This window comes from Triturus cristatus, chromosome 1_2, assembly GCF_964204655.1.
Source record: "Triturus cristatus chromosome 1_2, aTriCri1.1, whole genome shotgun sequence".
Taxonomy (NCBI): Eukaryota; Metazoa; Chordata; class Amphibia; order Caudata; family Salamandridae; genus Triturus; species Triturus cristatus.
In genome coordinates this window covers 1,058,395,863-1,058,423,479 of record NC_140580.1, presented here as the reverse complement: position 1 = coordinate 1,058,423,479, position 27,617 = coordinate 1,058,395,863, and the positions used below count along the sequence as shown (strand labels likewise).

Genomic DNA, 27,617 nt, shown 5'->3' with positions numbered 1-27,617 from the left:
CGGGGCTCATCGGTGCCGGGTGTATTGTTTGAAGGGCTGCTTGTTCCGGGGTTCGTCGTTCTGGGTTGAATTTTCGTGGGGTTTTCATTGGACAAAATCTTGCCAAAAGGATGATCATTGGCGGTCAATCATCCTCCACTTGGTCAATATTTTTTGACTCATCCTTATAATCGTTACATTTTCAGACTCCGGGAGTCGCAGCTGATCATTGCAAGCCACTTTTCATAGACACTAAACATTGCACGTTAACCATCATAGGCTGCCATTGGTCTGCTTTCATTATATACCACTGATTGATGCTGAAACAAAGTGGGCTACCAGTTCTTTGTCTTATCTGTGCATGGCAAGTGACTGTACTGATGATTATGGATCAGCTAGTATTGCTTTAGTTAATCAATGCATTGCTGATCATGGTACTGCGTTTTATATGACTAATTACAGGCCCATTGTTGTGGGGCTGGGGTCATCAAAATGAAGCTGGGGCTTTAATGCGACAATGACCTCTTTTAAAATCAAAACAAGAAAAGTCTAGCTGGGAAAAAGAACGACATATCCAGCATCTGACGTCATTTAGTGGTATTATCAGTGCTAGCTGCTTTGTTAATAATAAAAAGGGCACCTTTGCTTTAACATTTGTAAATGAATACTGCAGCACGAGCCTGGGGTCCTGGAAAAAGCAACCATCAGCACAAACTAAGCTTTCAAGTTTTTTTTTTTGGGAAAGCATACTGCAAGTTTTGCATGAAATTAGCAGATCGACAGATAAATTCAATAATTAATGCAGACACTGAAAATGTCTACATTCCATGCCATGTGCTTGCTTCATCCCTGAGCTACAGTGACAGTTCAGGAACTGTGTCTATATGTGCTGCTAGATGGGTACCCTGGTTATGATGTATCAGGACATCTTTATTTTAAGTCTACACTTAAGCTCGTCAGTTGTCGTCACTTTTTCGTATCTTTAAACTTCCATTGCTATTTGTTTAAGTTGCTTTTGTTTTCTTTGCAGGATTTGTCCATGTATATAAATGAAGTTAAAAGGGACAAGGAAACATTAAAGAAAATCAGTGATTTTCAGAGTTCGATAGATAACTTGGTAAGTTTCACGAGGTGGTTGGTGGTTGCCTTAGAGCAGGCTGTATTAGCCTCAGCCTAAAAGACTTGTCCTGGTCTTTACTTTAAGAAACTGCCATTGAGAAGTAAATGACTCCAGTAGCTTCAAATTGATCATGATATCTTTCTAGTTCTCTGCCTCTTGTTATGCATTGGTGGTCTCTTCCTCTGCCATCCTGCAGTTTCTCTGTGTGCATCTTCATCTCTTATGGAATTCATTCTGTTTCCGAAACCTTCCCCATTTCACCTATTCTTATTCTCTTCTGTTTCTTGCAGCTCTTGTCTCCCACTCGAATGTCACTAGTTTGCTTCACTTGAGGTTGCTCACCAAGCACTTGCCTCGTTTGATTCTTATTTTATTGCCTGTAGCTGGTCTTTTGAATCTCTTATGCATGTTTTTGGCACTTTTCTTTGCCAAATTGCTCTGTATGTCTGCCTGACTCTTAATGCGGTTCTTTCTCTCATTTTCTTCACGTAACTTTACACTACAGTTATGTATGTTATGGGAGTTTAATTCTCACTTGGCTCTTTGTGATTAAAAATGATAAAACATGACTTTTTCTTCATTGTCCACAGCAAGTGAAGTTGGAAGAATTTGGCCGGCCGATGATTGACGGGGAACTGAAAGTTCGCTCTATTGTAAACCACACCAAGCAGGATAGGTGGGTATGTGGGAGGGAGTAAAAGTGTGCATGTGAGGCGCAGTGAGCGATTATAAATAGGTGTGCACTCTTTGGGCGTGGCTAGAATGATGCCACCATCAGAAGCTCATCCTTAAATGATAATTTTGTAATGTGATTTATTTTGAGGAAGACAGTTTTGTTTATAGTGTGGATTGTACTTACCTTAGAATTAGAAGGACATAAGAGGGTGAACATGGCAAATGATTTCATTGAAAGATCAGTGTCTGATTCCAAATTGGAAGGTGCTGGGGACACAGGAATATCGGGGCCAGAATTACCCGTATTCCTGCCACTGTACCATGCAATTGCTAGTCTGAACAGCCAGAATGGGGAATTACACGAAGGAACCTGAGTTATTGTTGCTTTTTCCTCAAGTTTTTTCTAGATTCTGGCCATGATTATGTGCAACCATTCGTTCTGCTTCTAGTAAGAGGAATCTGTGGGTTAAAACATAGAAAATTCTGGGTGCCAGTCCTCACCTAGTGAACTTGGCGCTGGACGACTAATGCCTTCCACTGAGCCATTGCTTCGTCTCGTCGTCTTCGGAACCGAGCCCGGTTTGTTATAAAATACAAATTCACACTACCTGAAAATGCTTTGCGGTTGTTTCTTTTCAAAATCATCATTCTTGGCACAATGCCAAATATATATATGGTTTTAATGAGTCTGTTCAGGGAGGAAGAGAGGATTACATGTATACAGGGGAGAGTTTAGTGTCTTGTATTTTGAGATGACTCAGCCCAAGATCTGTTGAAACCGTGCAGTAAGAGGTGCTTCACTTTTGGTCTTTTAACTGCTCCTTGTAGTGAGAATTGTTTTTACAAGATGAGGCTTTTTTGATGTGTACATGAAAGGGGGGAATGGTGGTTTCTGGTGGGACTCATTGAAGTACAATGGCCTGATGTTTTTGAATGGGGAGACACTCACTGAAGTCTTTTTGTTTCAGGTATTTATTTTTGTTTGATAAAGTGGTGATTGTCTGCAAAAGGAGAGGCTACAATTACGAACTGAAGGAGATCATTGAATTGCTCTACCATAAAATGACGGACGATCCCATGACCAACAAGGACATCAAAAAGGTAGGTGGACAAAATCATCTCTTTTGCTGCACTTCAATCATCTGCTTGACCAATGCAAGCAAGAATTGCATCGGTCAAGCAGAAATAGACCATTGCAGTAAACGCAATACTGCTGAATGTACAAGATAGGCACAGTTCTATCCTAAATGTTCTGCTGCAGCATTGGCTGACCGATGTCCCAGGTCAGTGATACACAAAGCACGGCCCGGGGGCCGCTTGTGGCTCTCTTGACCTTTACACGTGGTCCCCCTGGTGAACAGCAGCACGAGCTGCTGTTTAGTTGTTGAGCACTAATATTTAGATAAAAATCTTAAAGAAACGGGCAAGTATTTGTTGACCTGCAAAACAATGCCTGTCCACTTATTTAGACCTCCTTACACAATCCTTGACCCACCCAGATCCCCACCGCCACCCTACTAGCATCAGTGCCGCCCTCGGTCCCACCACAGACCGTAGTTTGTGGCCCCTTGTCAAATGTTTGCGCGTACCCATGTCCCAGGGGATGCCAGTTTGACTGCAGAGTCTGCCGCTGTCCTTATCATTTTGTCATTAGCGCCCGTTGTCATCCTTACTGAGACAATCCACCACTCACGCTTCTTCTCAAGAAACTGGTCCCCTGCTCTGTTAGAAGTAGGACATTATTGCTCTATTGTAAATGTTGCCCTACTTTGAGAGCTTTGTATTTCTGGTGTTGGTATAACCTTCAAACCCGTATGCATAGCGTTGAATGTCTCATACTATTAGTTGAATAGTGGATGTTCCATTGTGGTGTGGCGCTCTCATTAATTGTTGAAAAGTTGGTGTTTTAGGTATTTTATGAAGCTAAATTGGAGTTCTCTGTGCAGGTTATATGTGTGTGTGGTGTTTGCTTTATCTGGATGCTCCTTTCTTATACATGGTCCTGTCATGGAGTGGAGACAGCCATGGTCGTCTTTGGGAAGAACATCTTTATTTACAGGGTGGGCCTAAATGTTTTGTGGCCTTCGACGCAATGGAGACCATAACATTCTCATGATCAATTTGTTTCAATGGCTGTATTGGCTTACGATATTCAGGTATAACTTTTGGTTCTTTTTTTCTTCTTCTCAGTGTATTCACCCACCCGAATATTACTCTACTCTAAGATTTTTTAGCGTTTGCTTTTTACCTCTTTTGGAAATTGTGGGTATCCCACATCTTCAGGAATCTATGCAAAGCCATTGCTACATTTTCAGTTACAATGGCTTGCAGGTGTGCCTGCATGATGCCTCATTAATAGTATTTCTGCTTTGATGGCATACATAGACTACATGGACAACAGATGGCAGAGGGAGTGATTCTGGAGTTTCATGACCTCATTAGATGCTAGACATTGGGTTCTCATAAAGATGTTCCCGGGGCCGAAATGGTTTGTCTGTGATGTGACCGAGGGCTGCATAGATGCCAGCCAGGTGGCACCCAGGAGCGGGGGAGTTCTTGAGTGGTACCGGTAAGGTGGGTGTAGAGGAAGCAAAAGCTATACATTTAGTGGGTGAATTGCATAATGTGAAAACAAAAAAAAACCTGGGCTTAATCACATATAAAAGGAATTTGAACTCCATGACTTTAGGATGTGTATTGTACGAAACCTTCTCCCGTATTTGATTTAATAAACTGTAATTAAGGCTCCCACTTTTCCGTTTTTACTGATTTTTACATATAAATACAGACAGAAAACAATGCGTTTCCTGTCTATATTTATTTTTAAAAGCAGGAAAAAATAAAAAAATTTTGCTTCTTTTTGGCGACCCTCCATGCTGTTTTTCGCAATTTCCATGAAAACAGCTGAGCAGATAGACAGCATAGGAAGTTAAAAATTGGTTGATATTTCCATAAATGCAGGCATATGTTAACATATAATTTGCATTATAATGCTGATATTTACCTGTAGGTGTAGTGTCCTGCCACATTTGGCTGCTTAATTTGTTCAAACGCGACAGGCAGCGAAGTATGAGTGCATGTTTATCAGTTAAACAAATGTGGAAATATACCATTTTAATACTCCATATATTTGCAAAGTACGAAATAAATATGGATAAATACCAATAAGATGGCAAAAAATAAATATGTATAAATACAGACGGAAATGTTTAAAAAATAAATACCATAAAACCGGGAGCTCTAACTATAATGTTGTTGATGTATATTAGGAACCCAGCCGAAAGAATGCACTTAACAACTGACTTGCATCTTAGATCACTATTGACGTTGTCAGGATGGGGTGAAGAATGAATATTTGTAAATTCATGTTTGAAAACTATCGCTTTTAAACATTTACTTCTCAGTGCACTCATATGATGAGATATATTAAGGTGAAACAGTTCTGGATGTTAAAGAAATACAATTTCTGAATTTTGAAGAGACCCTATCATATTTTTACTCTTTTGCTGCAAGATGCCTTGTAAAATAAAGGGGTTTCTAAAGTTAAGCTGTGCAGGTTAACTTAGTTACTTCCTTTCTTTAACGTCAACCTTTAAATAAAGCCTTCTCTGTAATTTAACTTCTTTCTCAATGTTGGTGTAGTGCCCTGTTGAGTTAAGAGCAGCCCAGTGCTGCTGTTGACCCCCACACCCACTGTGCAAGACTCCACGATGCAGGCATCCATGACAAAGCCCTAGAATGGATCTGCTCCTGCCTCACTGGCCGAACGCATACAGTCAGACTTCCACCGTTCAACTCAAAACCCATAGAGATCAGCTGAGTGCCTTAGGGATCTTCCATGAGCCCCACCCTCTTCAACATCTACATGGCCCCGCTTGCAGCCATCGTCAGAAGCCACGGAATCAACATCGTCTCCTACGCCGACGACACCCAGCTCATTCCCTCCCTCACAGACAAACCCACAGCCACCAAGAGGAACTTCCACAGCGGAATGAAGGCAGTCACCACCTGGATGAAGGACAGCTGTCTCAAGCTTAACTCAGACAAGACCAAAGTCCTCATCCTGGTCTCCTCCCCCTCCGCCTGGGATGACTGTTGGTGGAACGCAGTGCTCAGAATCCCTCCCACACCCACGGACCACGCACAGAACCTCAGCATCATCCTGGACTCCTCGCCCTCTATGAACCGCCAAATTAATGCTGTTTCGTCCTCCGGCTTCCACTCGCTCTGCCTACTTTGAAAGATCCTCAAGAGGATCCCCACCAAGTCCAGGAAAACGGTTACCAATGCCACAAGTAGACTTGACTACAGCAGCACTACCCAGAAACTTTAAAAAAAACTGCATACCATCCAGAACACCTCCGTCAGACTCATCTTGAACATCCCATGCCGCAACCACATCACTGGCCACCTGAAGGACCTTCACTGGCTACCGGTCAACAATAGAACCAACTTCTAGCTTCTCACCCATGCCAATAAGGCCCTCCACAACGCTGGACCTGCTTACCTCAACCACCACCTCTCCTTCTACACTCCTGCCAGACATCTTTGCCCCGCCCAACTGGCCCTGGTCATCATCACACGGATCCGCAAGACCACAGCTGGAGGAAGATCTTCCTCCGCCTCTGGACCTCGGGCAATCGCCATTGCGGCCGCAATTCAGAAAAGTCCTCAAGACCTGGCTCTTTGACAGAGCCAGAGACCCCCCCACTCAGCGCCTCCAGACCCTCACAGGTGAGTAGTTGCTCTTTATAAGATCAGTTATTGATTGGTTGACCAGGGGACCGCATGTAAAGGTCAGGAGTGCTGCATGCAGCCCCTGGGTCGTACTTTGAGTATCACTGTGGTAGACTGTTTTCTCTACCCTACCGCTTAGACTTTCTAACCCCACACCCCTTTTCAGGCACAATAAGTTGACTGTGTTTCTTAATATCGCAGATCCACTGCATTATGCATTGTGTAACAACTGTGATGTTTCTGAATCTAAAAGTCTGTTCGACTGCAGACTTTAAGATGATCAGGGGCAAAAATTAGGATTACAAGTATTTGTACAACATTACTTTTTGTCTTAAATCCTGTGAGGATTACGTCTTGAAGGGGGGGCGGGAGGGAATGCTCTTATTAATCTAGGATTTAAATAATAGCTGACACTAACAACAATGCAAATTCTGGATTACATGGGTGTGAAATCTTGTGCTTTCGAAAGACAATTACTGCTGCTTGTGGCTTGGCCCTTTCTATTTTAAACGCTGTGCCCCTTCATTGTCTATGTTGGCTGCCGCACCCAGCTAGAACCACTGGTTTAGATCCTATCACTTGTTAGTATATGTTTGGTCAATGCTTGTTTTCCTGTCCAACATATTAGATGGTTAGCACTTAGCAAAGGGTAACATTCGACCAAAAGTCTCTTCCTGGGCTCTGAAGATTCAAGTATATTGTTGGAGGAAGAGGGCCTGATGGCTGTGACATGGGCACTTGGTTCTCAGTTCCAGCCTTTAATATAACTAATCAAGGGTTTCTGGGAGTTGTAGTGTGGGATTAGCTCGTTTCAAGCATTTGGGCTGACACAATGGAAAACACTTGATTTGAAAAGGAAAGCACAGACCTGCAATGTTGTATCCCTGTGGCATGAGTTATCTGGTAACCATATGGCCCTCATTTCTGAGTTGCGTGGAGTGGTAACCTTGCATGATTTACCACTCACAATTAGAGGTGTTACTGGGTGCTCTAAGCTGACTGAAAATGTGAGCAAAAAAGGACACAGAATCTGGATAAAACATGCAGTAGAGAGCCTAATAATTTCCTGGGGCCCGTTGTTATTCCCCATTCCAGGCTAAACTCACGGTGGCTCTAACTGTAGTGACACTGGTCGAACTAGGGAACCCTAATATTACCCCCCGCCCCCCCTTGTAAGTAATCATCTCAGAAGGAGGGTCCTGTTCTGAGGACAAGTGAACTGGCGCGTGCAAGGCTGTAATTACTGCCTGTGCAATGCGCATCCTGCTTCTATGCAGTCTCCAATATCTGACTATTTTTAGTGTAAACAAAAAAATGCTTAAGCACATTTGTTCCAGGGACTTTTCTATTTGTATCTATTAGGCAGGGTTATTGGGGCATGACGGTGTTTGAGTGTGCATCTCAGGGTGCAGATGGCTCTCTCAGTGAGGTGCCTGTTAGTGTCACGGCTGCACAGTGCAGGAAAAGTCCCTAATTGATGCTGGAGAATAAGACCAGGTTATTATTGCCTTATTATTGCAAACTGCGCCGAAAGACATTCGAAATTTACAATTATTCTTTAGAATTATGACCGCCAAATCTGCCAGTTTGGCTACCTATTTTTGACAAACATTCTGCCCAATGTGTCTCCTGGGTTTCTTTTATAATGAGTATTTCTAAACCCAGCCTTTCTGTGTAAGAATTCTGATATATGGTTGTTGTTCCAAAAATACTTTTCCCTGCTTCTCCCGTGTCTTACCTGTATGAGAATGTTTCTTGTGTTAAGAATGGACTATCTCTGTTTTATCCTCCAGGCTTTCGGGGGTCTGAATGTTTAAAATCCCATGCCTTTCTGCAAAGCTCTGGTTGTTGACTCTAGACCCCATTGTAGTTTCTTACACTCTATTTAACCCGTTGTTATCCTTCTGGGAATTTAGCGCTCTCCTCTGCATATAGTACTCCAATTGAAGCCTCCAATAGGCGACCAATCAATTTTTTCCTGCCTCTCTACTCAAACTTGTGTTTCCAGTCAGTGTGTGGGTTTGAGCAGTCATGGTGGGTACAAAAAATGTTAGTCCAGATCCTGGGTGAATAGTTGGGGGAGGCCTGTAGCCATATTGCTTCCTTCTTCTCCAGTCTGATAGTGTCCTGGCTGCGGGTGTGCTGAGACACTGGAAGGATCTTCTGGTATCTAGAGGTGCCCGTATGAACAAACTGGTGTCAACTGGCTATGTTGTAGAGGCAGAGAAGAATGTTGTAAATGCAGTAGCGGCTGTTGTGCAGTCGGAATGGCGGAGTGAGGGAGGGGACTGGGACGGGAGAGGCAAAGAAAACAGTAAAAAAAAAAAAGAAAAAAAAGAACTTACCTGCTGCTTCGCGCTTGCCGAAACGCCCCTCTTTTGCTTCTTCCTCGCTGCAGGCAGTGGCTCCCAGGCTCCACTGCGGCCAATCCTGACGCTGCTCTCATGCATGAGAGCAGCGTCAGGATTGTCCTGAGCGCCGAGGATTTGCACTCTCAGGGAGACTGGAAGCCTCTGCTTGCCCTCTCTCTCCAGCCCAGCAATATAGCTGGGCTGGAGACAGCTTCACTGAGCACGTGGGTTTGGCCGGCCTTAGATGGCCAGCCAAACCCACATGCGCACTGAAGGTAGTGCTCACACTCCCCCTCCTGACTTGCCCCGCAATGGACTCGCCTCCAAGCCTCATGAAATGAAAGAAAAATAAAACGATTATAAACAAGTTTTATTATCGTTTATTTTTATTTTTATTTGAGGCTGGCAGGGGGGGAGCCGCTACTGTGTAAATCTATCTCTTTAGAAGCTTCAAAGTGTGGCTGGGGGTCTTGTGTATATTTTCATTGAAGAAGAGGTGCTTGGAATTCCTCTTGTCCGTGGAGTGTCGGATGTGAAGAACAGGCAAGGGTCCATGCAGTGTTTGATAGTCTAAGAACATTCTGCTTCTGTTGGCAGCTTCATTGATGGTGCAGGAATAGTGCTCATGTTTGTCTGGTGTGACAATTTGTTGGTGTGTTATCCAGTGTGACTTTAGTCATCATGAAACCTTTGTGGGTTGTTTTTCTTCCATTTTCTTTCCTATCTGTGTACTGAGTGTTTGTTGCCATCAACCTTTTGGGTGCTGAAGGGTTCAGCTTCCACCTCCTTTGTTTATTTGCACCTTGGGTGTTCACAGATGTGTTGACGTTCTTTAGGAAGTGTTGACACCAGACATGGAGCAGGCTTAGTGAGAGATGAGTATGAGCTTTACATCGTTGATGGAGATGTCTTTGAATGATTTGAAGGTTTAGTGTTTTCATTCTCATCCCCTTTAGTGCATGTAGCTGCAGAATAAAACATACTTATTGCTACCCATCTTACTGGTGCTCATTTTATCCATCTCAGAAGGATGAAGGGCTGAGTGTGCTTTCCATGATTTGAAGCAGTGACCATCAGGTTAAACACAGATTCCTGTAAGTGGATTCATTACTCAAACTAGCATCACGGGTTGACTGAGATGCCAGGCCTGCATATTTGATCATTGCCCTAGCAATATTTAGGCAATTAAAGATTCAGACACCTAGACCTTCATCTCAGGCCTGCTAGGCTTTAAACACTAACCTTTCATCCTGTGCTGTGTGGCAGGAATTCCCTGCTGCGAATGGGTGGCTTTCTCATTGGCAGCAAATGTAAATTAGTTACCAGTCTTGACCCTGTGTCTCATGGGAACAGTCCAGCCTGAACTGCCAAGCCAGGTCCTCCCTGGACCGAAAACAAGCGTCCTAGGACCGGTTTCGGGGTTTCACCCCTCTTCAGCCAGGATAGCTTGATTCCAGTGGCACAGCGAGCCCAGGACCCACGTCTGGGCATACCTTGCGCACTAACAGCGAGAAAGCAAAAGACACACAATTGATGGACGGAATGCAGAACAAATCAAAACATTCACCCCCACTCAAGAGATCTGGGTTAAATCCATCATTCTTTTGCTCACCATGTCACCCCAGTTTATACCTGGCCCATATGCAAATTGGAATCTGGAGTGTAGCAGCAATTTTCCTGTGGTTTGTCCTGCATCCGTCCGTTTCCAGGCTACAGCATCTTCGGAGTGTAGTGAACACATGGTCAGTGCTGTGGGTGGTGCTGCCACCTCTGTTGTCCTTGATTATATCCCAGAAGTCCACATTGACATACCCACTTAACACTACTGAAAATCCAGCAGGACGTCAAGCTGTGAACGAGAGAAAACGTGTTCCCCTTCCTTGTGAGTCTGAAGGTCATCTGTAGGTCAACACTTTCCTATACTCACCACTAACCAAATGTATTGGTGTAGCATTTCTTCTTTGTCTTAGTTCCCTTGTACAACCGTCCCCCATTGCTTCTGTTACCTGCCGCACCCCAGTTTAGAGAGTCCTAAATCTCTTACATAAAACAATTTGACGTTCAGTGCTTTGACATGCACATATTATCTCCTAAAAAATTAAAGGATGAGATGGGCTTAGTTTACAGGACTGTTAGCTGCCTCCAAGAGAATTGTACAGTCTCTTTAGGGGCGTGGTAATCCACTGAACTTTCCCATTTGTTTTAATATCTGTATATTCTCTTTTAACTTGGTTTATTGTTGGAGTTTGCATGCCAGAAATTATAATAAATGTTTTGTTGACATGTTTTTTTGGTGTTCTTTAGTCACTAGTATCTACCAGGCATTCTATGCTGGATTGGTCTTGTTAAGACTAAATTTGAGTTTGGTGTTCGCTTGACTGACTCAGTTGAGGTTAAACGAGTCTAAACTAGTTACTCGCATAACAGAACCTTCCTTGAATCATTGGCCAAGACAACAGCTGCCTTGTTTAGGTCCTAGTCTTTGTTTTGAAGCTCCAATTACAAGTGACTTTCCAGCGAGAATTCAGACCAAGTCTAGTTAGAAATAGCTCTAATATCATCACTCGGGCTATTTAGATGTCAAGGTAAACATTTGATTACTATTTTGTGTTTGCTCCCACTGGCACCAATTATGCACAAATATAAAGTTTGAAATTAATGCTGGCTTTGTCATGAGCTCCCTACCCTTACACCTTCCAAGACAGGTGTGCTATCGTCACACTAATACACTTGTTGTCCTCAGTGGTACTGGTACGACATTTGTGCATGAAATCCATCAATGAAATTGCAGATTGAAGCCCAGAGATTGGAGGCCTTGAAGCATTTCGAGATTTGCTATTTATGAGTTCCTTTGTGGCAAGACACACGTTTCTAACCAGTGTGTATTGTTTTTTTACTTTGACTCATAGCCTCAGTTTAAATAGCAACAAGTAACACTTCTATTTAACTGGACCATCCAGTCAGCATTGGTCAGGATTCTGAAAATCCACACAAATTTAGATCCACTTTTTTTCTTTACTAGTTCTCTGTGCATAGTTACCAGGAGAATGACGTGATGAGTATAGAGCTCCTTCAGTTTCGTTTTTGGAACATGTGGAAAATACATCTTTTTATCCGGTGTTTGTTGAAACTTAACTCTTTGTATGGGATTTGGTTTTTCAACATTTGCCGTGTGCAACTTTAATATAAATACTTTATAGTACAATTTAATGTTTAATAACTACTACAAATTATACAATGAAACCTGTATTAAGTCGTCATTCTGTCTTGTTATTGGCAAGACTGTATAATCTACATTCTACTTAAATTGCTAGTCAAAATTCAAATTAAGGATTTTAAGGGCCCAATTCACAAAGCTTTTTTCCCCAGGTAAGTGTGACAAAGATGCGGAGAAACCTCAATTCATGATCGCAAATTTCACATCCAGATTCACAGAATCAGAATGAGGGTACCTTTGTATTTCAATAAACCACTATTAAGTGGGCACCTACAATCTCTAAGAATTGTGGATGTTCTCAATACTTTAGCGGGAGGTTTCCCACCCTGGAATTACATGGAAATGAATTCCTTTCAAAACTAGAAATAAGTGACTTTCCAGGGTTTGAAAATTGAAGGGTCACATATACATAATGTTGATGTTTCCTCCCACTTTTCAATGCGGAAAGGAAAATAATCTGTTGCCTGTAGGCATTTTGTTTAATGGAATGTAGGGTAAGGTATTTCTCCACAGTGAAAATGTTTTACTATTGTGGGAGCAGTTGATTATTATGTACTAATGCATGTGTCCTAAGAACTTACTCATGCAGATATTTCCACCTAAAAGGAATTTTGCTTATCTAAAAATATAAGCAATGGAGAACATCTGGAAATGTTCTACTTGTGTACTTTTCCATGTGTACTCTTATGAATCTTTGTGAATCCTGTAAGTAGGAAAATCTATTCTAAATGTGGAAATAAACGTACTGGAGTAGACATCTGAAGTATTAAAACTCAGGCCAAAGTTAATGCGGTGTTTCTAAGATCTTTGACCTTTTACCTATATTTTACTTAGGGTTGGCTTTTTTCCTTTTTCTGTACCTCTCAGTATATTATTGCTTTAACCCTCATACACTGCTTAATATTATTGTAACTTTTAATATTTCTTGTACTGCACTAATATCCTAATGTTAGGTGATCAAGCATCATTTGAGAAATTTAAAATGAGATAACAAAATGGTATAACAATGTGCAAAGAAGAAAAATGATGAAATAAAAAAAATGATGAAATAAGAAAAAATTAGCATTTTAACATCATCTGCAACATCATTTATGTGGATTGCCAAAATTACAAAAGTAAAAATTACAAATAATTTGTAGTTAGGTGGCCAGAATGTTTTCACACTCATGAAGCATAAGCACACCAGCCCGGCTTGGTAATTACTCCACTATTTCCGATTACATGAAATCTAGTTAAAGATCATACATACTAAGCATCAGGCCTTTAAGGAAGGGAGCCCACTTAATCTACAGAATTGGACCTTCCATTTTGTTTTTTTTTCCATGTACTTAACAGTTTTCTATAGTAAGACTCCCCCAAATTGGCCGTTTACAAAAAACATTAAGGAGCTGCAAGAATATTAATGTAGGAAGTAATGATGAGAGATACTGCTTGGTGAAATGAAATCAGGAGTTCTTCATAGTCTAATATGTATAGATGAGGATAGAAAAGATGGTGTTTGAGTAGTGTCCCCAAAGAAAGGAGGTTTAGTTCTTGTGTGAGATTTAGAGCACCTTAGGTTTGATGCATCGCCAGAGAAAGGGTGTTTCAAAGCTTGGGAGGGTCTTGAGTTTGAAGTTCCAGATAGAGGAGTTTTTGCTCCTAAGACTTCGCTGCCCGCCAGACACAGGAGTCCGTTTGACCTTCGAAGGAAGACTTATTAAGCTCGTCCATTTATACGTGAATATGTAAATTTTGTTCCAGCTTTCAGGGGGGAGTCAGTCATTGTTGGTCTCTGAGAATAAGGTAGATAGCATCCAATATTTTCTTGGATGATGAGTCATGCTGTGAAGTGAAAATCGATGATAACTTGGTTAGAGAGCATTATGGGATGCCAACCATTGCTGCGTTGGCCATTTCCAGGTGGGATGTGATTTGAGTGTGGACTACTGTTTTCAGCTGTTCTTGTTTTCCACAAGTAACCTTAGATATGAGACAAGACACAGAGGAAAGACCCTTAAAAAACTGAGCTCCTCTCTTTGTAATGATTTGGAGCGAACTCTGAGATGATAACCATGTTAGATTTATAAAAAGCCATAAATTACTCTTTTCTAATATGCTTTTGGACTACTTCTGTCTGACTGGGACCACTGCCCGTCTAAGGTACCTAGCAGCAGAGAACCCCTCTACCTCTGATATTTCCTGCCCCACACACAATTCACGTGAACCCTTTAACTGGTGTTCTGATGATCTGTCTCTGAGCCATTGTATGTGTATCACTGAACTGAAACGCGCTCTTAAAGGATACAGCCACAAATATTGAGCACTCTGTAGCTGTTGTGTGGACATGTATAGCACGCAACATGTTTACACCCTAAATACACAAAGATGTAATTTTAAATAACATGAATGGTTTTCCTCTAATCTACCACCAACTCTCAAGCCTGGGGAAGACTTCCATCCCTCTGCGAAAGAGCCCTTCCCATTTCAACCTCCGCAACATCCAATTGCTGCATTTTTTCATAAAACGAGTCCCATTTGCAGTGCCATCTTGAGTATTTTGGTTGCCTCTGACGAAATATTTTGTGTGCCCCTGTTTGGAATAACTACATTTTATTTCCCATTTCTTTGCTAATTCAAGTCCTATGTTGCCTAAAAATATTGAATTATTTGTTAAAGATTAAGATACAAAAATACACAGAAGTGAGCTAGAGAGAAAATGAACTGCCCCAGGTGGCCCCTTGCAATTGCCCACTTTGCCCAATGCCTTAAAACGCCTCTTCCCATTTGGTATACAAATATTTGGCTTCCACCCAAAAGCATGTGTGGTATTCTTAAAAAGTGCAAAAGCTTTGGCCTCAAACACTGCTGGGCATATCAATAGAAACCCCAGCATTAAAGAACATTTTCATTCATAGCTCGAGGTCTCAGAGGATCCTTCACTCATTTCCATCTTTCTTTGAGATTCATATCTATAGAACTTCCACAGTAAATAGACTTTGTCATGGTTTCCAAAAGCAGGTATTATATTAGTTCCCAAAACCTCTTTCTGCTGTTACCTGTTGATATGTGATATTGGATTGCATGCCTGGGGAATAATTGAAAAGCTAATCTGCATGACCTTGATTTATAAGCTTCGAGTATAATCAAAACTATTCAATCTGTTCCTTCTATGCCTTCTAGTCTCATGGGAAAATGGTAAGCAAAGACTTTTTCACTGCTTATTGTGCTCGACTCCCCTCCTTTCTATTCAAGCCTGTTTTTGTGTCGTACGTGATGTAAAGAGATGAAAGTGTAATTGGGGTGGTTAGACTGACACCGGGCACAAATAACCATATGAGACAGCCACTGTCGAACAGACGTCACTGCGGCACCACAGTCCCAAGCAGGCATTTAATCAATATTCAGCGCTTTATGTTTTCTTATGTTTTTTCAGTTTTTGCGAATTCCCACTATTTTAGCCAGGGAATGTGTATAAAAAATGCATTCTCTTAAAATCATTGCACTATTAGAGTAAATACTGCTTCTTGAGTAGAACTACTTTTTTTAAATCCAATGTAAACATATTTATTGTAAGCAGTAGTTTACTAGTAACCCTCCTGTCTGTAGCAGTAAATAGAACCCACTATCCTGTGGTTAATGATGGGAATTAAAGGTTTCCAGAGTTTGCTGTGTCAGCAGCATGCTGTTCCCAGGTTTGGGATGTCATTTATCAAATCAATGCCTTCTGAGAATTATAGTTTTTAGTTTGCTCTGATTGAACCAGTTGGACTACTGTTCTTTGTAACAATGGCTTTCAAAAGGAAAGTCCAGGACTAGAACAACTGTGCTCCCCTGATATAGAACAATGTCGCTGCCTTAACTCATACAGTGGATATGGGACAGGTTGAGGAAGGCGTTTAATACCTAATTTTAATTTCTGGAAGAAAAGGTTTGCATACTTAAAATAATAAACATTTTCTATTTTTTTTGGTTCCCTTTACAGTGGTCCTATGGATTCTATTTAATTCATCTCCAGGGGAAACAGGGTTTCCAGTTTCTCTGTAAAACAGAAGACATGAAGAGGAGGTGGACGGAGCAGTTTGAGATGGCCATGTAAGGAATTCTTTTGTGCGCTTTTCTCAACATTGAGTTGTCTGGTAGCAGGTCGACTATAATGTATCTTACTACTGATGAGGCCACAAAACTCTGACTTGCATCCGGTTCCAGGGTACTTTTTTGGAGTTCATAGTTAGAAGGAAATTGTATGTTATATATCGAAGGTCTTGACTAAGAGGTGTGAGGTTCATATTTGTACTTCAAACATGGTGCTTTAAACATCAGTGCACGTAAGCATGAGGAGTTCTAGAGAGTGAATAGCCACATTTGTATATCCTACCGTTTTAGTTGTTTAGGCTACATGGGGACACCTGAAGCAACACCCAATATGCACCACAAATCAATCGTGTTGCATCTGTTCAATTCCACAGTATGCACAGTTAAGAACCCCCGGGTTGTGTACAGCGTGGGGACCAGTTATAAGTGGCAAAGGCCTATCTTCCTTGGGCATACATATAAACTGCCAGGCATGAAGTCCTCTATCGAGGCCGACGAGGAGTACGTGTATCATGTCCAGACAGGGTCTTACGAGTGTCAGCAGTTAATACTACTCCTTATCATGTGTTCTACAAGCAGTTACTCAGCTAACCTTAAGTGGTGCAAAATACTAACATCATTGACTAATATAATAAAATCCAGCACCTCAGTATCAGGTTTTTGTAAGTTTTAAAGTAAATAGCATAGCTAAAGTAGATTCTGTCTTGTACTTTCATTACCTAATTTCCATCAAACAGGAAGCTGATATTTGTTGTAAAATTAACAGAATAGAAAACTAGAGCATTATATAGAAATCTCTTGAATGCCCTTTTGTATGTGAAGGTGAGATGGTTTAATGTTCTCACATATTTATCTTCATCATCACCAATAATGCATGCACATTCTCGATTTTTTTCTTCTTACATGTTAGGTCAAATATTAAACCAGATAAAGCAAATGCCAATCACCACAACTTCCAGATGTTCACTTTTGAGAAAACCACCAACTGCAAAGCATGCAGAAAGTTTTTAAGGTGAGTAAAATTCTCGTGGGTGGCTACTCACCTAATCAGTTTGGATTGTGCTTTTAGAAATCCACCTTACTTAATGTGTACTTTCTGTATAAGCCATTTCGTTGCTCTTTTGTCATGTTATGTTTATTTTTTGAAACCTCGTTATTTATATTAATAGATTACATTAAATGTCAGAAAAATGAGTGTTCAATCGAATTGATGTAATACTTGGATATAGATAGCAGCATAGTTGTCCTATGGGATCTGACATTCGTGGTCTGTCTGTGTTGAAACTGGGAATGGAAATCCATGCAAACTATAGGAAGTGTTTGATTGAAAATAAGATACCTGTTTCACCTGTAAAAATACCACCAGTCTGCTTTGTACTGGCTCAACATTGATATTGTGACCTGCTATTCTGGCCGTCAGCTGTGAGTCACATAAATACAAAATTAAAATTGAAATGTAAGTCCATTGTCATCTTATAAATCACCAAGGACTGAGGCTTGAATTTTCGAACTGGGTTGTAGACTGAAGACTAAATATACTTACTGTGCGTTTAAATGTGCACCAAAATAGTCTTTAAAAGCGGTGTCTTGCAAAGGTTTGATACTAATTGTTGAGGACATACTATGAAATTGTCTGCATAGTAAACCTCTATCAAGGTTTTATGCTTTTTAATTTCTAATACTTTTTTTCTTGCTTTTCACTTTTTCCTTTTAAATTAATTAGATTTGCCTCCTTATTTTCATTTGTAAAGCTCTGATTGCATTCTCACCCACCCACCATTATTTTGTTTTAGTTCCGACTTCTTCATTAACACCACTTTGTTCTTTCTTATTTTTTTTTGCTTTTAAAATAAATATCCTTTAGAAAAAATCTATTCCATACAGAAACAAAGGCTGAAAAGGTTAGCTTTACATAGAACATAATTTGTTTGGGATATTAATTTTAATGTCCCTATTTTAATTTGATAGCTTTGCTTCTTTTTTCCAGAGGGACGTTCTATCAGGGATATCTATGCCCGAAATGTGGAGTTGGAGCCCATAAAGAATGTCTTGAAATTATTCCCCCATGCAAAATAAGTAAGTACATGGAACTTGATACAGCTGTTACCGGGAGATGATTGTTTAGTTAAATAATTTTCTCGATGTTCTGAAATGCATTTCCTTTACTATAGAAAAAGTTTTCACTGTCTAATCTTGGGAGATTTTTATTTCAAAAGGAATGTTCAATTCAGACTTTCTATCGACTCCCAACTAAAACCTGGTTGAGAATTCCATATGTTTTTTGAGAGAAATTGACTCTGCGTACAATTGTGAGAATTTTGGGACTTTTTCTATTTTGGTCTTTGTAGGAATTTGAAACAAAACTGTAAAGAACAGGAAATTTTGGTAGTGTTTTCAAGTATCTAAATATCTGTCTGAAATATCGACCTACAAAAATATTGCATCCAGATTATCTACGTTAGTACAGCATTGTAATGTAGGTTAGGTGCCAGGATGTGGCATTAAGAAAAGTAGATGTATACTTACTTTAACCCTGCAGAGACAGTAGAAATAGTATTTAGAATACATTTGAATTTTATTATTGCGATAGTGACCAATCTTGGTTAGAAAGGAAAACAAATGCTGTGCTAAATGTATATTTACAATCCGGTGGATTAACAATGTCACTGCCTTTAGAACCCATCAAGTTAGAAGTGTTATCCCTTTATTTTACACCATCTTGATGTATTAGTTGATTTGTAATTGCTATTTTGTTCATGCAATTAAAATAAAGCTACAGTTGATGTTCCGAGCTCAATTTCCAGTTCCCCAAAGAGACATAATAAGAAGCTTGAGGCCAGATCATAGCTATGAGCACGTCAGATCTGGACCAAAATGTTTTTAAACCCTCCCATTGAGCTCTTGTTACTGCAAAGTCGGGTGTGGGCAAAGTTTGCAAACTGGGGACTGTCCAGTGAACACACCGAGGAAGGAGGGGGCATAGGAGGACATCGTTCAGATCATTTCAGAGTTTTCAAAAGGAAATATTCGAGTGATCTATGTTGGAATATGAACTAAATAAAGATAAGAAATTATCTTCACTTCTAAGTAAGTTGAAATGGCAAAATCAATTACATTTAAGCAATGGGAACTCTACTAAAACTTCATCCTCTTAAATTATAGAGTGATTAAGTAAAGAAGAAATAAGGTATAAACTGAGCAAGAGGAGAGAGATTCACACTGCGTATAAGAAGGTTATGTCGCTGTGTTTGCAGTTGAGGGTGAAAAAAGGTGAAAAAACCTCAAACAACTTCAGGTCATTCTTCACAGTCTGTTCGATTGCAAAGTTGAAGGGTACCCCCTTCCAGCTTGGCATGATGGTTTCAAAATGTTTTGTGCTTCTTCAGATTGCCGGTACCCACTGGTTCAGCTCTGTCGCAGTTAACTGTGTTTTTTAGATAAATGGCTACACATGATGACAGCGTTTAAGACTATAATCCCAAAATGTTACTATGAAATGACTATAAAGGAAAGTAAAAATAAATGTAAGCCTAACTATGGCCATCATCAACACTAGCCATGACCTTAAAGCCTAACGCTAACCCCTGCCCTTCTAGCCTAATGTTAATGCCAACTCTGTCCTCAAAGTCTAATTCAAATTTAACATTCACCCTAACCCTACAATCAGTCCTTAATTTGAGCCAGTGGTTTCTGGTGTTCAGTACCAGCACTTATCAACACTGGTGGTTTTCATGAGCACCAAGTAAAGACATTTTCATTTCTGATAGGTACAGGGAGATTAAGTGATTTGTCCAGAATCACAGGACGTTGAGCTGCCGCTGAGACTCGAGCCTGGTTCCCCAGCTTCGAAGTTGGCAGCTCTGTCCATTATGACACATCCTCTCCCCACTTTCATGGTTAGTACTTGGTTCTGTTTTAGGCCGTGCTAACAGGAGAAAAAGGCTGGTGCAAGCTGCCTCCTAACGAAACCCCCGTCATTTTTTTATTTTTTACAAATGAACCACTGCCTACAATAAACAGTCCCCTACAGCCCCACACCTATGACTAACGCTAGCCTTAAGACTGACCCTAGGTCTGAACTAAGGCTGGTGCTTGCACCCTGTACAGTGTCAGTATAATTAAGGTAACCTCTTAGTTCTGAGGCTATGACTCATGGTAATCATCTGCCTACAGCATGCCATGAGCCTCAACCTAATAATAATCCCATACCTTATTTACCCAGGGCCATTAGCCCAATTCTAACCCAAAAACTAAAACTGGCCCAAAACCTTAAAATGAGACTAGCGCCAAACCTAAGTCTAATGCTCAAGTGTGTTTTAAAATTTTCATTAAAATAGGACCCTCACCAAAACAACTGTATTTGTGAAGCACACATTCACACCGAGAGGTACCTTGATGCTGTATAACAGTTGTTTATAGTTCCACAACACCATGGTACTTATTTTATCGGGCTAGGAAGGGTGAAGGGCTGAGAAGACCTACACAGATTCAAGCCAGAGACCATGAGGGTAAGTAAATATTCCTGTAGTGCTCCGAGCCCTCAGACCCATCCATTATTATGTTTTAGGTGTCTTAGTTTTATCTAATGTGACTGCCTGTGAGGATTTTCACTGCCATTAAGCATTATTGGGGTTTCATTCAGCACAGCGGGTGTTAGCGGGGCGCATGGAAGTGTTTAACATTCACGCCAAGCTCTTTTGCATTTGAAACTGATGAATATTTATGCTAATAAATTTTGCCTCAAGGATTTCCAGCAAAAAGGTATCTTGAAGGATTCTAGGCATGTGAGCGAGAGGTGGAATGTTAGGAGAAAGTAATTTCTTTTGAGCCTGCATATATTGATTTTGGTTTATAATTGTGTTAGAAAAAATAATCACAGATTAGAAAACCGTAATGAGAGCAGAATAGGGAAGCAACCCTTAGACTAAGATTCAATGCTTATTTTCCTTCCCAATTGGCAGCCCTTCCACAGGACTCTGTTCACAGGAAGTTACATATTTTGTGCTTGCTTGCTTGTCTTTTTTGTCAAATAGTGTTCAAAATATATGTTCGATAATAAGGTTTGCACAACCAAGAGTAAATTGTGAAATTAAAATATAAAACAGTTTTCAATGGGGATGTTTGGTCCTAGTCCATTTACGTGGTCACATTTTAATTTAAAGTGATATTTTTCCCCATAATTGGGTTGTTGTGTTATTTTTGCCAGATGCATACCTCTGGGATCATGGTATTGTGTATTTACTGTGAAAAAAATATGTTGAACAATGAACATAAATGTTAGTCGAAACATTTGTTGTTTTTAACTGCAGAGGGAATTGCAGGATCTTTCTTATAAATGTATTAGAAGATGCTGCCGAGGTTTTGCCTTAATTACACCATAAAAAGGGGCGGGGCATGGGTGTTCTAAGGGAGCATGCTTCAGGCTATGTTATTGTCTTGGAGGTATTTGTGAACAGCTTAAGTGAGTACTTGTTGTGTTAACTGTCTTCTCAAAAATCAGCTCTTGTCCTTCTAAGGGATCACATCCACTCCTAACTCTTAACTTCTGACTGTGGACAATCACCAACACTTTTAGTTTGTGCAGAGCTGTAATCTTCATCCACCCACATAAAAGCACCTATATCCTACTGCTGTGATAGAGAGCTGCCTTTTGCAAAGACAGTTGCCTCTAAAGTTGAGCTTGGATATGTAAAAATTATTTCCCTTAGATTCTGTACTCCCTGCTCCTGCAGTTTTAGGTCTTACGGACAGTATTAACTGTTTTTTGTTGAATGACTTATTGTATAAAATGCCAATTCTTAAAGTGAGCTTTGGAGCAGCCCCTTATTTATCGTTGTTTGACTTTCCTGTCCATTTCATTTGTTTGCTTCTTATTCAATAGTTTTCCTTCCGCTTTCTGTGTTTGTCCCTTCTCTTGGAGCATCGCTCCTTCACCATCCTTTTAATAAGATGACTTGCATCCTTCCACTGCAGACAATAGAGGGACTATATTTTCCTTTGCTTTCAGCACTTTAGGGAAATGCATGTGTTTTCTTGCTCGACCTCTCCCCTGTGTGCTGCTTCCTCTTCTCATCGCCCCCTCCCCAGCACGCTCTGTGTTGCTTTCTCACCCCACTTCGTCCATTGCTCTCACCCCCATTCCTATTCTGGTTGGCAGTTTTTTAATACCCTCCTGAGCTCTTCATATTCTCTTCTGCCCTGTTCACTGCTGCCTATTGGTGGCTTTGATTTGCTCCTCCTACCCGCATTACTCTTTTGCAACATAACCCTAATTGTTGTTTTTTATTATTACTTTTTTTTTTTTTTTTTTACTTTCTTAGGCTGACCTAGCAGCTGCAGCCTGGTCGCTCATTCCCCTAAAAGCGCTTTCGAGCTCATTTTATTATTTTTTAAATGTATCTTGTCAAGATAGGCATCTGCCATTTCGGAATGATAAATTGAGAATAAAATGAAACCCAAAATGGCTACCACATCCTGCCATATGCTCACGTGTGGTGAGTCGCCCTATAATTTAAATTATAGTTCCTCTGTTAGCAGTCATTCCGATGCTGGTAGCTGTAAATGCACAAGGGGTTTTAAAAGTTAGATCTGTAGCCTGGCAGGAATAGCTTACTGAAAGATAGCTTCAAATGGCATTTTCATTGTCTCCTATTGTTTAAAGATGTTTCCTTTTAAATCCCTCCTGATTTTAACAGTTTATTTATTGTTTCATTTTCTGTTCCAGTCGCTCCAGATGATCTCGTAAGTAGATTTACATTTTTGTAAATAGCTCATTATCATGTGATGTGAACGTTGCCTTATGTTGTAGGTCTGAAATGTGTGTGGGTGATTTAAGGATGTTTTTTTTTTTTTACATGCTCCTGATCAGTCAGTTTTGTCTCATTGCACTGAAATTTACAGAGTATCTCAAAGATACCTTGGTCTTTTCAATATTCATAGAACAGTTAAAGGGTGATCCATGTCACCACTACTTTTCCCGCTTGCCTCTGATACCGCTGAAATATTGTACGGATTTTATGTCTGCCAGGAAAAGTCTCCGTTGCTTCCTGGGCCCTTTAGAAATAAAGTCAAACTCGGCCATTTCTAAGTATAGTTTCCTTTTTTATACGAATTCGCTGCAGCATTGATCTCTTCTTGAGTGTGTGGCAATAAATTCATGTCTATCCAACATGCACAGATTATCGTTATTGCAAACCCAGGCACCTGGTTCCTGCTTCACCTTACGTTGCAATCTGTCCTTTTGTCAGATCGCACAGCCCTAAGGTCTTATAACTGGGTTTGGGATGCTTCCCAGTGAACCAACGCACCTCACATACTAAAGTACTCATGATTCCAAAATATCAAATCCAATCGCTTGCACACGCAACACCACACCAGAGGCATACTGTTTGCCCATCTAATTACACAACTCTGTATGATCTGCTGAGTTGTGAACAATCACTTACACTCACAAACAATGCAGAAAGACCCTACAAAGTGGTACCCAGGCCAGAAATGCCATGTACAAGAGTTGATAACATAACATAGCAGCTGCCTTGTCTTCCACATCGCCCGATCTTCTATCTGCAAAGAATACTATTTCTTTGTATTACTTAGTTTTAAATCCACCCCTTTTCTTTCTGTTACAGGATCCTGTCAGCATGGGCTCTGGTAAGGCCTTTTTCTGTTGGGTTGACATGTATGATCCAGTTTTTTACGAACATGCAGCTTGGCAATTTGTGTCTCCGTTGTGTGTTTGTGATACAGAACCTTTGGTGTAAAATTGTAAAGTAAATGTGACATGTTTTCATTTTAGCTTAATTAACTTCCTTTACAGCATTTTATAGGGTATATATTTTGTTCTGTTGCCCCCGTGATAATGAAACTATGGGATTATTGACTTATGATGCCTGAAAATTGTATGGTTAGGCCAGCAGCACACCTGTATACTCTGATGGCGTTAATACGCTTTATGAAAGAAAAAAAAAAGCTCATGCTGTGTTTTTTCTGGGAATGTCATCAACAGTGTGATATCACACAATGTGCTTGTGTGTGCACACTCTATTACATTCTCTTGGCATCATAAGCATGCCATTCCATCCCCCAATGAATGAAAGCTTCACCCCACGGTTCTTGTAGAGCAATCAGTTGTGAGAAGACTTGTTTATAGTTGTGCCCCTCTTGTATTTCTCTCCCAGGCCCTAAAATGGTGGCAGTCCGCGGTTACTATGGCAACCCAGCACCTCCGGGAAAACCGGTTCTTACATTCCAGATGGGCGATGTCATTGAGCTGCTGAGAGGCGATCCAGATTCCCAGTGGTGGGAGGTAAGGGTGCTCGCTTGTCTTTCACTGCACCTGCTGGACCGCTAGTGGTGTTAGAATAAGAATCTCTTAGCTGTGTCATTTATATATTGTTCTGCATGAGTTAGCATTCGCGGCACCATTTTATGTTTAGCCGCCATTTTGAATCACGCCATTAGCTGCTTATTGTCTCCGCACGAAGCAGGCTGTGGAAAGTTTCATTTTTCCAAGGTTAGGCCTTGCTCTGCTAATGAATACACTGTTCTTATTAGTGCATACCTTTCCCACTAGATAGAGGCCTGCTCCCACTAGTCCAGCAATGGCCGCAGGCTGAACAACCTTGGCATAGAGATAGTGTATGCCCGGTCTCAGGATCGAAACTTATCCTTCTGTAGCTCCTTTGTGAAGCTGCCTCCACCTGGAAATTTCCAGTCGGGCGTGTCTTTATTGGTTCTGTATCATACATAATGTATCACCATGTTTTCTATGTCAGTCCTCTCTGCAATACCCCTAAGTGACTGGGCAGACGAGGCTCCGCACGAGTGTATCTGAATAAACATATACTTGGTTTGTGTTCTCTACTGTCTGACCGACTCTTCATTTGTATAGAAAGCTGAGAGGTGGTCGCTACCTTCAGTGGTACTGGTAGCCATATCTGCCTATTCACCGAAAACTGCGTATCAAGGTGCCGGTGAAGAGAACTCTTTCTTATGTGGTACCCATCTGAGAATATCGAGGAGTTTATCCATGTGTGGTGGACTGATTTATACCAAAGCACAGTATTCAGGATGATAGCTACACATCATGTTTCTGGGAATTATACACTACAAAAGCTATACAGGGCGATTACTCTGCAAATATAATAGTTGATAGAATCAAAATAATGCCATTATTTCACTCAAGTGTTAGGATACCATTCCCTCTCCAAAAATGTACACACGGTCCCTACAGAAATTAGTATTTCTAAGAACCAGTCGCTTTTTTTAGAGCTTGGTGAAGTGAATGAAGCAAAATAAGGAACATAGACATATTAACTTAGATAGTTGTATTATAGAAGCATTAACTTAGATGACAGCGGTTTAAAGTGTGACCATAACCTCTTTTGGCCAACTTAAAGGAGGTAAATGATACAGAGTGGACCAAAATATGGTGAAAAGGTTGAAGTCTATGGTGAACTGTGGATTCTTAAACAGTTGCAGTGCATGGATTTATTTTGGATAATATCCTGGTGCAGTCATTTTGCAGTGACGTCTTTTTACTGCTCAAGACATCATTACTTAAACCTATTAAACAAAGTCCTGTAAAGTGCTAACGGACCCTGTTCCGTCTCTGAATAGGTACAGCCTTCCCCATGGCATCTCATGCCTCAGTCACTGCACATGATGGTTTGCCTGAAGAAGCACTTCGTGCCTGTGCGAAGAAAGTGAAATGCCATTGCCATGCTTTTCCCTCCAGTGTCAGAATGCGAAGTGATATATTTGGTTTTTAATTTTGCAGGTTTTTTTCTGCAATTTTATGTAACACACACTTGGCCCAATGGCATTGAAGCACTTTGCTGAGCACCAGATTACATTACACACACATTACAGATTACATTAGGCACAGGGAGAGTAAGTATTACACGATGTTGTTGAGCAGATGTCAGGAATCGAACATGTTTCCCCAGTTCCAGAGTTGGCAGCTCTGGCCGTTAGGCCACATCTCCTCAGTGTCCATCAGGATGATCCAATGTTTCAAACCATGCCCATTTCACATTAATTGTACTTAGTTTGAAATGGTGCACCGGTAATCCTCTTATCCAAAATGAACAAAGCAAACAGTCGTAGTGATTGGTGTTCCTTTTTATTTTATTTTCTGATCTTTTATTCCCATATATAAAACATCCAGCCAACGCGTTTCATTCAAATAGATAACTTGAACTTCATCAGGGCTTTCCAAGTATAAAATATATGTTCAAATATTCCCACTACTTCGTGTAAGTGAATGATGTAAACCTTAGATTCCTCCTCTGTATGTTAGAGGATATATTATCAGTAAGTCCTTACTTGAATATTAATCCATACGAATGGCCTCTGGTTTGATAGCCCGTCAGTAGTACCTCCAGTATGGAAGAAGCCGTCCACATGCCAACTATTATCGAGTATTAATTTCACAAAATTATCCCACACTTTAATGGTCATCGGTGTAGTAGCAGGGGCTTCTGGTTACACTGACAAACTGGATCAATGGGACCTTCTATCAGAAACTAATGATGAGTGATCTCGGCCATCCTGTGAGTGACAGGCTGCCCTGGCTTGGTTTCTGATATACTGAATCCTCTGGGACACGTAATGAGAGCAAATTCCATGGTGTCACATTTACAAATACATACATGATGGTAGGTGGAAATACCTATGGTGACATCCTCCCAACAGTTCACACCCCTATTACGGCCTAAACTTTAAGACCATGAACCCCCCATTACACTAGGCTGAATATAATGGGCTGTAACTACCAAAAGGAAGACTTTATATGGGCATCACCACATTAATAAAAGCAGAAGTATGTCATGATAACCAATAGAACACCATTGAAAGTATGAAAAGGAAGGCTTTGTAAGGGCATCACTACATTAATAAAAGCAGAAATATGTCATGATAAAACCAATGCAACAACAATAAAACCACTAAGGAGGGTCCCCTCTTACAGTGATGTTCATTCGTACCTGTAATGATTCACTACATGGGGAAAGTTCCACTTTGCTAGTGGTGGTGTGCTGTACCCACCAAGAGTAGAGTCTTCAGGCCTCATGGCCTCAACATTTTGCAGTACACAGGAGCTTGATTTTTAATGCTCTCCCTCCTTACACAGGACCTGTCTCTTGTCTCGACACCTGACTCTTCTCCTGGGCCTGAAACTTTCCTCAGCAGAACTCACAGCTCCTATACATCCTACGGGTCCCCCAGCCTCCTTTGGCCACTTACTGAACACCTGTGTAATCTTAAGCCAAGGACCCCCTCCTTCTGGAGGTCACACTCCTTCAGGACCAGTCCACAGAAGATCCAGTGGAACCCTCCATAGTCTCCCCCAGCAGGTCCATCCCACTACTTTGTTGCAGGGGGTGTGGGGGAAGCAGCGCTACAGGCTCCAGAGAAACAAGCCCTAGCCCCTGGATGCCTACTGAACCAGAAGTCCCTCAGTTCA

The 27,617-nt window shown here is 40.9% G+C and overlaps 1 protein-coding gene across 1 annotated transcript in view; it reads left to right on the top strand.

Annotated features, from left to right (window-relative positions):
* Nucleotides 1–27,617, top strand: part of VAV2 (vav guanine nucleotide exchange factor 2) — an 805,614-nt gene that overhangs the window by 730,944 nt on the left and 47,053 nt on the right. Inside the window, exons 12-20 of the mRNA XM_085612602.1 lie at nucleotides 1,010–1,096; nucleotides 1,690–1,775; nucleotides 2,743–2,875; nucleotides 16,044–16,153; nucleotides 17,064–17,165; nucleotides 18,141–18,229; nucleotides 22,878–22,894; nucleotides 23,782–23,803; nucleotides 24,331–24,458. Coding sequence (XP_085468728.1) covers nucleotides 1,010–1,096; nucleotides 1,690–1,775; nucleotides 2,743–2,875; nucleotides 16,044–16,153; nucleotides 17,064–17,165; nucleotides 18,141–18,229; nucleotides 22,878–22,894; nucleotides 23,782–23,803; nucleotides 24,331–24,458 — 774 coding nt within the window. The remainder of the gene's footprint in view (nucleotides 1–1,009; nucleotides 1,097–1,689; nucleotides 1,776–2,742; nucleotides 2,876–16,043; nucleotides 16,154–17,063; nucleotides 17,166–18,140; nucleotides 18,230–22,877; nucleotides 22,895–23,781; nucleotides 23,804–24,330; nucleotides 24,459–27,617) is intronic.